The sequence below is a fragment of the Myxine glutinosa genome, chromosome 5 (assembly GCF_964187855.1).
Source record: "Myxine glutinosa chromosome 5, kmMyxGlut1.1, whole genome shotgun sequence".
Taxonomy (NCBI): Eukaryota; Metazoa; Chordata; class Myxini; order Myxiniformes; family Myxinidae; genus Myxine; species Myxine glutinosa.
Window position 1 is genome coordinate 153566629 of NC_136265.1, and position 11310 is coordinate 153577938.

An 11310-nucleotide genomic window follows, 5' to 3' on the forward strand; every position below is an offset into this window, starting at 1 on the left:
TAAAATGGGTTTCCAACTGATAAAGTTAGGATATGGCCATGCCCTCTGACCATCTGGACTAGGGTAGATGTGCTTTTGTATGACCATGAGCTTTGGCCTTCAGGCCAAATTGTACATGCATTGGTTTGACAAGCTTTGTTTGACTGTGTACTTTGTTATCATGTTTGAATTTTTTCTATAAAAAAGGATCATTTCAACAGAGATCCCCTTAAGGTGATTGAAATGTATGACCATACATTCTGCCTCTGTGAACTAGAATATATGGGGTTTGGCTGACCATGAGCTTCGGCCTTTCAACCAATGTGCATGTGTATTAGTATGACAAGAAACACCTGTTATCACTCCCACTCCATTTCCTGGCAAATGATTACAAATGACGACGATTACCTGAGTAAAAGGTCAGTGGTTCTTCTCAGTTCTGGATATATATACATGTCCAGAACCGAGAAGATATACAGGGTGTGGTACACACAGTCTAATTCTGTTTTTTACATTTTGGTACAACCAAACCGGAACAAGTTGATGTAAAAATGTCTAATTTATGTAAAACTTATGTAAAAATGTCTATGTTCCTGCTCTGCATAGCGTATTCGTAAGCTCCTCTATGAGTATGTAACTGAAAGGACAAAAAAACCTCCTCTTTGATTGTAGTTCCTACAACCCACCTTGTATCGTAACATTGCAGAGTTTGTAGGCCCAAGGTCGTCTCTGCATCATCCAACAGTGGGTCAAGCTACAGGGGTCACAGATTTGTGGTCTTCCTTCCTTCCATATTTCATCTGCTTTTTGCACCATCAACCAACTCCTTCCTTGTCCACTTTCACAAGTCAAAGCTTACTGCTCACCTCCACACCTGTTTTTCTTTTATTTTGTCGGTGGAATCACCTTCTTGTGTCCATCCAATCCCAGTTGTCCCTTCACTTTTCCAAGGCAGCAATTTACTACCATCTCGTGTTGAGTTCCATACATATCTGTGATCTGTTGTCTTTTTTAATGTCTTGATAAATCCTCTTTTCCATCTTCTTCTTCTTTTTCCACTTGATCCCTACCATCCTGTGATCAATAAATCTTTCATGCTCCATTGTGATGCTTTTCCTTATGAATTATTGTTTTTATAAATGACATTTCATGATTTAACGTTGGTTGTATTTTATTCTGTTGTCACTATGTCCCCTTCACTACTCTCTCATTTGTGCTGATGTGCAGCAAACACGAGTGCCCGCAGCAATGAGTTTGCTGATCGCCATGGCCTGCAACGGTATGAGCACGTGCTTCATCCTCGCACCACTGGTTTTGTTTATGTGGTACAGCACCTGCGCTCTGGTACGTGCCCAGTGAGAGTATCGCAAGTGTGCAATGGTGCAGCAGTTAGTGTGTGCACATTGGTATAACCATAGATATCGGTACATGCATACTGGTATGGCATTGATGTTAGTACATGCACACTGATGGTATCGATACCAGAAAAGTGAATTTGTATATTTGTTTGTTTGCTTGTTTATTTGTTTATATATGCTTCAAAAACTACTGAACCAAATCCAACCAAATTTTGCATGTTCCCTAAGGGTACCCCAAGTAAGGTTTGTGTTTGGGTAGCATATCTGGGGGAAGCGGTTCATGGTGAGGGGGAAGACCCCAATTCGCTCCATGTAAATGTGTATTGCGCCACCTTGTAGTATTAGGTATTACAAATCATCTTATATTTAAAAAAAGTTTAAACAACCTGATAATACGCAATAATTGCAGTGATGTTGAAACCTGAGTGATAATAATTCAAAGTTTTCAAAATGTTTCATTTCACTCATTTTAAGTAGAGGTTCCAACCAAAGAATCCAACACTGAGCTTCACAGCGAGGCGGAAATGATTTTTGCTTGCACCATATACAAACAACAAAGGGAGATGGCTAATGAAGGTGATGTTAGCTGACTTCCAAGCAGACGGAAGATCGCCTCGCATAAATTATAGAGTGAATACAGCAGAATGTCTGTGAAGTACAACATGTAGTCTTTTGAGCAAAGCGATAGGAGCTTTTGCTATATAGTATATACAGGCAATAATGCCCTGGATTTTGGAGGAGGGGTGGTGAGGGACAAGGATTAAAGTGTTCAAGCCAGGCACTGAAATATATACATGGGGATGGAGTTTCCGAGTAAAGTGCTAAGTTCTCTAGAAATCATGAGCTTGGGCAGGAAGAATGTATAGCAGGTATAACCACAATGTTTTGAGGGTTTTTGTACACCGCTGCTTTCCTATTCCATCTCCAGGCGCTGCATGACATCATCGCCGGGCACAAAAGGGTCCCGGCAATGACGTGTGCTGAAAGGGAGTACTCATTTTCACTCCGTTTGTTTTCTTGGTTTCTTTCCTGGTTTCTTGTTTGTTTGTTTGTCTGGACGATATCTCAGCCGTCCTTCGAGCTAGGAAGCTGAAATGTCGACACAATAGTGAGAAAGTGCTTTGGCAAAAACTGTATTTTTCGTTTTTTGATTAATCAGTTAACTGATTAATTACTCAATTTTTATCGATTAATTAGGGACTTATTTATTTCCTTTCTCATATGGGCGATATCTCATTTGGGCGACATTGAACTGTTGGGCTTCCGTCTGGCCACTCTGCCCTAAAGCCCAAATCGGTGGAGTGTTGCAGTGATGGTTGTCCTTCTGGAGGTTTCTCCCATCTCCACACAGGATCTCTGGAGCTCAGCCAGAGTGACCATCGGGTTCTTGGTCACCTCTCTTACCAAGGCCCCTCTCCCCCGATTGCTCAGTTTGGCCGGGCGGCCAGCTCTAGGAAGAGTCCTGGTTGTTCCAAACTTCTTCCATTTAAGAATTATGGAGGCCACTGTGCTCTTGAGAACCTTCAATGTCGCAGAGATTTTTTGTAGGCTTCCCCAGATCTGTGCCTCGACACAATCCTGTCTCTGAGCTCTGCAGGCAGTTCCTTCATCCTCATGGCTTGGTTTTTGCTCTGATATGCATTGTCAGCTGTGAGACCTTATATAGACAGGTATGTGCCTTTCCAAATCATGTCCAATCAATTGAATTTACCACAGGTGGACTCCAATCAAGGTGTAGAAACATCTCAAAGATGATCAAGAGAAATGGGAGCCACCTGAGCTAAATTTCAAGCGTCATAGCAAAGGGTATGAATAGTTATGTCAATGTGATATTTCAGTTTTTTCTTTTTCATAAATTTGCAAAACTTTCTAAAATCCTGTTTTCTCTTTGTCATTATGGGGTATTGAGTGTAGATTGATGAGGGAAAAAATGAATTTAAACGATTTCAGCATAAGGCTGCAACATAACAAAATGTGGAAGAAGTGAAGGGGTCTGAATACTTTCTGAATGCACTGTATGTATATATATGATGAAGGATGTACCATTCTGTTGCTATTTCCTGAAACCTACTTTTAGTGATGTTAGCAAGTGCATGGTCTCTTTTTCTATCATAATTGGACCATAGTACGGTATTCCTGTTTCCAGCACACTATAATGGGCAAGTTCCTGTTTTGTTGCTGCTTCTTTGCTGTTCTTCAATATGGATGATTTGTTTCTTGTAGCAATGAAAAGCTAAATTATTTTCACTATTGGGCACTCCCTCCCGGAGGGAGTACCCTTCTTGGCCCACCTTCTGTCGGCAATGATCGAGTTGCACATGAAATAGTTATAAAATAGAACAGGCCCACTGCTTTGATCTCGTTAGCACATAAAATACGAAATCATTGAAATTACACCATGTACACTGCAGTACTCACATCTGGGGTATTAATACATTGAAGGCATCATACACAATCAATTCTCTTTATCAAAAAACCGCTATTTAATGAATGTTTGACATTTTAGGAGTTGACAAATTATAGTTTTCGTTGCAGCAACTTGACTTGTGGCACTAAATATCTCGATACAATATCGTTTGGTATCAAATTCAATTGTACGAGTAAACAGGCCGATTATTGAAAATTATGCAGTACTGTTTCTCTCACAACTTCAGTGGTTGTCTAGGACTCTCGGCAAGTCATTTTGCTGTGGTTGCTGTTGGAATGAACAATGCATGCTATAACTGTCTTTGTTACTTTCATATTATAATCTAAATAAAATAAGACAGGTTGAGCAACAAGCATATCACTAGGTCATTGTCTTTCGTCTATTTTAACTCCACTTTGACCTAATTTTGCATTACGTCTGCTATGACGTCATGGCTTAATGTGTAACAATTTTCTGGACTAGCTGTCATCATGGATTTTGTTATTCCTGGAACCCTAATGGTTATTTTGATATGTGGTGACCTTTGTTAATTTTCCGGTTTGGTTAATTAAAAATTTTGAGCCTTTTATGGATTGCGCTTCGGTCGAGTATGCTGCGTCAGAATGATGACTCGTCCAGGATTGTAACCTCCAGAAAGAAAACCGACGTTCTGTACAGAGCAGGGCACATGATGATGAAATTCCTTCCTTCGATGCCATCCTTTAACCCAATCCTTAATCAGCCCTCTGGCACTGCCTAGCAACCTGATGTTGTCAAGGTGACTGTGTTAGCAATACCAAATTGCCTTTTGCCAAGAGGAAAAGACATTGTGGAGGGGGAATGAATGGAAGATGGATTATGGGCAGGCTAGTGGGCAAATGTGTGAAGAAATTAAATTTCTCGATTTACTCTCACAATGTGCATCACTGCTGTTTATACTGTTGCTTTCCATGTGGAATGGAGACTTCGAAGAATGATGCCAAATCGCTGCTCTCCAATTTCGAAATCTTTGGTAATCAGAAATCACAGGTGTAATCAAGACTCGGTTCAGTCGGGTACATATTTATTTTGGCGTCAAGAAGAAGATGCAAGAAGATGCGTCAACATTGCTTCTTCTTCTTTAACGGCCACAATTATTCCCACATTGTTGTAGTGTTTGGCAGGGGAAGCTTGGCCCAAGTCTTTCACGAACCGACTGGCCAGGCCTATCATTCCATTAAGGTTGGGACAGGAATTTTTAATTTGTTCATGGTGCTGGCAATAGCTCGACTACTCTTTGTGAAGGACACAGTGGGGTTTTTAACATCTACCAACTAATGCCAGCAGATGGGATGCCAGTTTAACGATCATCGGAGGGATGGCACACGCATTGATGAATCACCCTGTCTGTGAACCACTGAGCTGCCAGTTTATAGCTGGGTCGGGATTCAAACCCAGGCAAGACAGCTTAGAGGAGAGTGTGCGCACCTCTAGGCCATACTGCCCCCCCAAACTTTTGTTATGAAAAGTACTATTTAAATCCTATATTATTTGATCCAGCTCCCTTATCTACCCTTTTTCCCTTCTTTTCTTATTTCCCTATTATTGTATACTTGATGTCGGTATCCCTGTTGAATCACTTTTCTTTGTTTTGTTTTGTTCTGAGTTTTGAACTTTCACAGATGTTCCCAATTGTAATCTGTTGTGTAAATGACCAAATGGGGATATGAATAGAAAAACATTTTCCCATTGTCTTATATTACACAAGAAGTATCTACTCCCTAAAGGAGTGGATAGGTGGGGTTATGTTGTTCTTCTTGTATACTAAGTCGAGGCTCGTGTAAGAGCTAACACATAGAACATGTAATAAAGGGAGCAAGCGACAAGAGTAGGAGAGAGAGGGAAGTACAACAACAGTAAGGAACAGGGACATCAGGAGATCTGTGGAAGGGAGAGGGCTGGGGTGGGGTACATGGGATAAACAAGATGGACACGACAAGGACTTTCAGGAAAGAAAACGGAATTTGAAGGACATGGATTTGGGGTGGGATTGATGTTATGCATATGTTAGATGTTATTGTACTTATTCAAGTGTGTAATTCAAACCACCTCACTGCACTGGAAAACGTGGCGACAGGAATACTGTACTGCAGAGGGTGGACTTGTAATATCCTTTCTCACCTGGAGGCGGCGCTACACGATACACATTTACATAGAGAATTGGCGACCCTCCCACCCCCGTCCCCAAAGACGACCGGCAAAGATAATAAAAAAAACACACCTATGCACTATAATTGGGTCATGCTTATCCTATTTAGCTAGTTTGGATGTAATCGGGCCAGAACTGTAGGAGTCACACGACAAACAAACAAACACACACACACACACACACACACACACACTGGGGGTGTCCTCGCACTTGGGGGTTTCCTAGTATCTGCGCATCAGATTTTACCTTTGTGTTACAAAAGCAGTATTATCATCATGTATAATGTGACAATACCTGTACAATTGTGATAAAGACCATTTTCTTTGGGAGTTATAAAATGTTGCCAATTTTTTCCTGCCGTGTTACAATGCGTTTATCCGAAATTTAAATGCTTATTATCCTTTGTGCAATGTGGTAGACTGCTTAAAACCCTATTGGCAATTCTGATTTTGTTCTGTCCTGTTTCTTGGTAGCTGGAACTTTGGATTGCATCCACGATGTGACCCTCGCCTACCCAAATAAGCCTCCACAGACGGAACTTGACCTGCTTGGCGGGCTCTTTCCTCGAGAGATCCACTTCCTGGTGCGACGGTACGCAGTTTCGACGTTGCCTTATGGATCTGTGGCACTCGCCACCTGGTGTCAGAATCGCTGGCAAGAGAAAGAAGTTGCCCTGCAACGCTTCTATACCCTTGGTGTCTTCTCACCACCACCTTCCGCTGCTGTGCCACCTTGCAAGTCAGAGCGGCGTGTGCACCTCGTCTTGTGGTTCTCATTGCTTTACTGGGGAACGTTTGTGGCCTTAGTCGTGCCAGTCCTTCTCTGGCATTCGGTGCTCGCACGATGGTTTTTTCTGTTCATCTCAGTCTTCTTTTCAATTCAGCCTCTTATTGGTGATGGCCTACAACAACTGGAAATCTCTTGGTACAGGCGTTGGACACGCCAGCCAAAGAATGAATGCGTGAAGTTAGAGTAACAACAAAATTTGTTTGGCTGCCAAAGCATCTCCAAAGTCTCCTCAACTGTACCAAAGGCCAGTGGTGGGATGAAAATGGGCTGATGAGTGGTGTTGGAAATTGTCGCCAAAACCACAGTGAAATTGATTCGACATTGGGTTTTGGATGGCAGTTAGTTTTAAATGACGCACTGACTTGCACTTGCTTGAAACTTTCAAATGTGAAATGGCAATTGTTGTGACAATGCATCCACTTGTCAGTTTGAGCTTTCTCGATCCCAGATCCAGGAATCCCAGGAATTGTATGGCCCAGTTAGACTGCCATCATGGCTGCCACGGTTTTTCTTATAAGTGGGAAGGTGAGTGCGTGACATCAGAAGTCCAGCATTTTGAGCAACTGCAACGTTTGCGACTTTTGGTCATAACTCCAGCTATCAGTCACATGATCAGTGTTGTAACTTTTAGCCTCCCATGGATTTGAACCCTGTTGTTTGTCACTAAACCTCAACCTTCATGCATCGGATTGTTGCCTTGATTTACTATCACAAGTCTAGGTGATTAATTCACCATTTAGCCACGTGTTGATTTTGTTGTTCACGTGAAATATTTACTGCCACAAATGTGATTATTTTCTTTCTTTTTGTTCAGTTTTGCTCAAGGATTTGTGGGTGAATAAATTCACTTGTCTACAGTTATCAAAATGGCCCCTTGCTTTGATACTACGGCTTTTAGTCAGGTTCACTATGTTTTTTCGTTCAAAATCATGGTAGATTAGCAAACCTATACATTTTTGGAAACGTTATTACATCGAAAATCTGAAAATCAATGTTTACATTTGCGGTGATACCTGTATGGCCGCCATTTTGGATTTTCAAAATGGCCGCCATAAAAATACATATTTTGCTCTATTTCTGCCTCTAATTACCCTAAAAACTTTAAAAAATATACTAAGCCTATGTTTTCAGGTACAAGGAATCCATTGGTGACATAATCAGACTTCTGACTGTAACAGTTCTTTCTTTTTTCAGGAAATATGCATCCAGGGAGCAGCCATTGATACAAAAAAAATTCCGTTAATATATTTATTTTACATATTAACTATCTTGGTGGAGGTGTTTATGGTGGTTGTTCTTCTTGTGTATTTTCAGTGCATAACTCATCATGAGTGAAGATCCTGATGGAAGCAAGTTGTCTTTGGGCACGTCCAATGAGTCTGTAGACTGGAAACTGTGCATCATTTGCCAGGAGAAAAACACTAACAAAGGGACAGTTGTTCTAAATCCCAGGACAGAATCCTACCAGAAGTTACTGGACATAGTGGCCGAAAGAGCCAGCCTACAGGATGGAGAATATGTTGCTATCCAAAGACGTCTCCAGGACTGCACAAAACAAACGATGCTCGAAGCGAAAACAACGTGGCATCGAAGCTGCTATTCTGACGCCACTAATCAGATATCCTTGCAGCGCGCCAGGGAACGCTTTGAACATTCCATGTCCACAGGAAGGTATGCTGTCAAAAAACGTGGCCATAAGAGAACAAGCTCAGAAATGGAAGCAAACACACCAACCACATCAACGACATTCACACGATCTGCAACAGAACCTTTGTCGAAAGATCAATGTTTCTTCTGTCAAGTGGATGACGGCCAGCGTCTCTTCACTGTCCGAACCGGAAACTCTGGGAATGCACTTAGGCAAGCGATACAAATTACTCAAGACCCGGTGCTGATGACAAGGTTAAACAATGCAATCTCACCAAGTGATGCCCATGCAATCGATGTGAGATACCACAAGCTGTGCTGGACGAATCATGTGTTTCGTGTCCTCAGGGATGATGTCAGAAACCAAGCCAGGCCCACGACGGCAGACCTACCAATGCAGATGCCATGCTTGATTGAGTTGATCAATATTGTAGACATTCTAACTAAAAAAAAAGCGTATCTTCCCATGGATGCCTTTGAGACAACATACATCTCGATGCTGGGAGGTAGTGATGAGGCAGAGAAGCACACACCGACGTTGACCCGACAATGGCTGAAGGACAAGATGCTCTCAGAGTTGCCAAGTGTAACGTCTGTGAGACAGAAAGACAGACGGAAGCCTTCTGTTCTTTTTTGCCCTGAAGCCTGCGAGGAAGATATGGTCCACACGTCTATGATGCAAGACCATGCAAGTGAAATGGATAACGCAAAGATGCTCTACAAAACAGCTAAGCTAATACGCAGACGCATTACAGACTTCACCGAGGAGAAGAAGCAGATCGATACAGTCACAGTAGCAAGCACAAAAGAAGATGTTCCAACTGAGTTGTACAGCCTGATACGATGGATTTTGGTAGGACCCGAAGAAGAGCTACAGACAGAGATGAGGAGCAGGACAGTCGACCGATCAGCACTGACCATAAGTCAGAACATAATGTATGCTTTCAAGACCCGAAGGCAGGTGCAACACAAACCCAAGCAAGCACTGGACACATTCCGGACAGTGTGTACGAGAAAATCCACAGGTTCTAGGGTTGGCACTTAGTGTTCACCATGACACCAGAAACAAGAAGTTGGTGCACCTCCTCCACGCACAGAACTATTGTGTACCTTATGGCCGTGCCCTGCTCCTGGAAACATGCCAACGAAGATGTCATTCAACAGCTGAAAACGTGGGAAGCACAGAAATCTTCAAACGCGATGTTCAAGTCCTTGATGAACTACATCCATCGAGTTGAAAACATCTTGTACTTTGTCGAGGCATCCCGGAGTTCAGATCTCGTTCTCCACCTGCAAGCAGGGGAGGCACTAAGCAAGCTATTCTTTGCCATGGATCGAATAAAATACAAGCGTCTCTGGCCACGGTACATCGCAGACATGCATGAATTAAAGACAAGTCATCCAAGAACCTGGCGTGAACTTCAAGACGGGAACATATCTGTCACCAAGAGTGTCATCCCATTTGTCTCTATTGGAGCAGATCACGCATGCGAACAACTCAACAGGATGATGAAGATCCACTCTGGGTTAATTGGCATTTCCAATAATGCCAACGCTCGTCAACGGTTATTCTTGGCCACACCAGAGATGTCAGGTCTTTCAGGAGAATTCAAAGAGCAATTCGATGTTGCTGTCGACAAGCCACAAGAGCATCATCATTTACAACCAAGTGCCATCAAGAAAGAGCATGAAAACGTTGACCGGATAAAGGCTGCCATACTGAGTCATGGCAATCCATTCGCTGCTGAAGGTGACCAGCTCTACAACTTCATCACACAGGCATATGTTCCACAAGAGTATGTCCCACAGATTCTGAATATCGACGACACCGGCCAGAAGCTCTATGTGGATTACATTGCAGAACGCATCAATGGAGATGTCAGTTTGTGGGCACCAGTCAAGAAGCAGAATAACAAAATGTACATGTCAGGAAACAAAAAGCAAACAGTCAAGATCCGTGACCAGTCAGTCGATCTGAAAGAAACGAAAGACCTGTATGGTCGGTTGATGGTACTAGCCACATCAAGCCGTGACATCGATCAGAAGAATGCGATTGGGAACTATGAGTTCACTGTTTGCACCTGATGGCTCGATCCTTCCATGCAGTGATAAGTCAAAGCTGATCCATAGCCTCGAGAACTTCAGTTAAACGAATGAAAATCATACTGATGCACAAGCAGCAGAATCAACAGAACAGACTGATGATATTGCCGATGCAGTAACTCCATTTCCAGGACCATCTACGAGTCAGAGAATCGCTGTTGTTGATGGAATGGTGCTCGTCCAGAAGATGACAATGAAACCAGCGACAATCACCACAGTCAAAGATCTCGGCCAGCATTTCAATGACCGCCTCATGACCTTGACAGCAGGATCCGATGAGATTATCCTGGTCTTCGACACGTACAAGGCAGACTCCTTAAAACAGAAAACCAGAGAAAAACGACGACAAGGCAAAGACCCTGTTCAATACCAGATTGCGGATGATACAAACATCAAACATATACCAATGGGCCGCTTCCTATCTCATGAAAAGACGAAAGCTGATCTAACAGTGTACCTTGCTGAGGCAACACTCAAGTATAACGCAAACTCTCCAAAGTTAATCATCACGTCAGCAGCAGGCCACACTAGAAGCAACCGGAGCATGCAGTTTGACCCAAACAACCATGAGGAAGCTGACACACTGATGATCAGCTTAGCAGCGGCAGCATCACAACGTTGTCCCGAAGCACAGTTAGTCTTCTTCACCCCGGATACAGACGTCCTGGTTCTAGCTATTGCAGCCTATGACAAGCTCTGCAAAAACACATCGATGACGATGGTATCAGGAACCGTGGAGGTAGGGTCAATGTGGAGAGCGCTAGGAAGAGAAAAGGCAACAGCATTACCTATATTCCACGCATTTACTGGAGCAGACAATGATGGTCGATTCTCAGGAG

The 11310-nt window shown here is 42.8% G+C and overlaps 1 protein-coding gene across 3 annotated transcripts in view; it reads left to right on the plus strand.

Moving 5' to 3' along the window:
- Positions 1 to 7405, plus strand: part of LCLAT1 (lysocardiolipin acyltransferase 1) — a 40429-nt gene extending 33024 nt beyond the window's left edge. For all 3 annotated transcript variants that reach the window (XM_078778879.1, XM_078778878.1, XM_078778880.1), the window contains exons 6-7: positions 1207 to 1323; positions 6406 to 7405. In XM_078778879.1, coding sequence (XP_078635005.1) covers positions 1207 to 1323; positions 6406 to 6908 — 620 coding nt within the window. In that variant the 3' untranslated portion in view covers positions 6909 to 7405. The remainder of the gene's footprint in view (positions 1 to 1206; positions 1324 to 6405) is intronic.
- The last annotated feature ends 3905 nt before the right edge of the window (positions 7406 to 11310 follow it).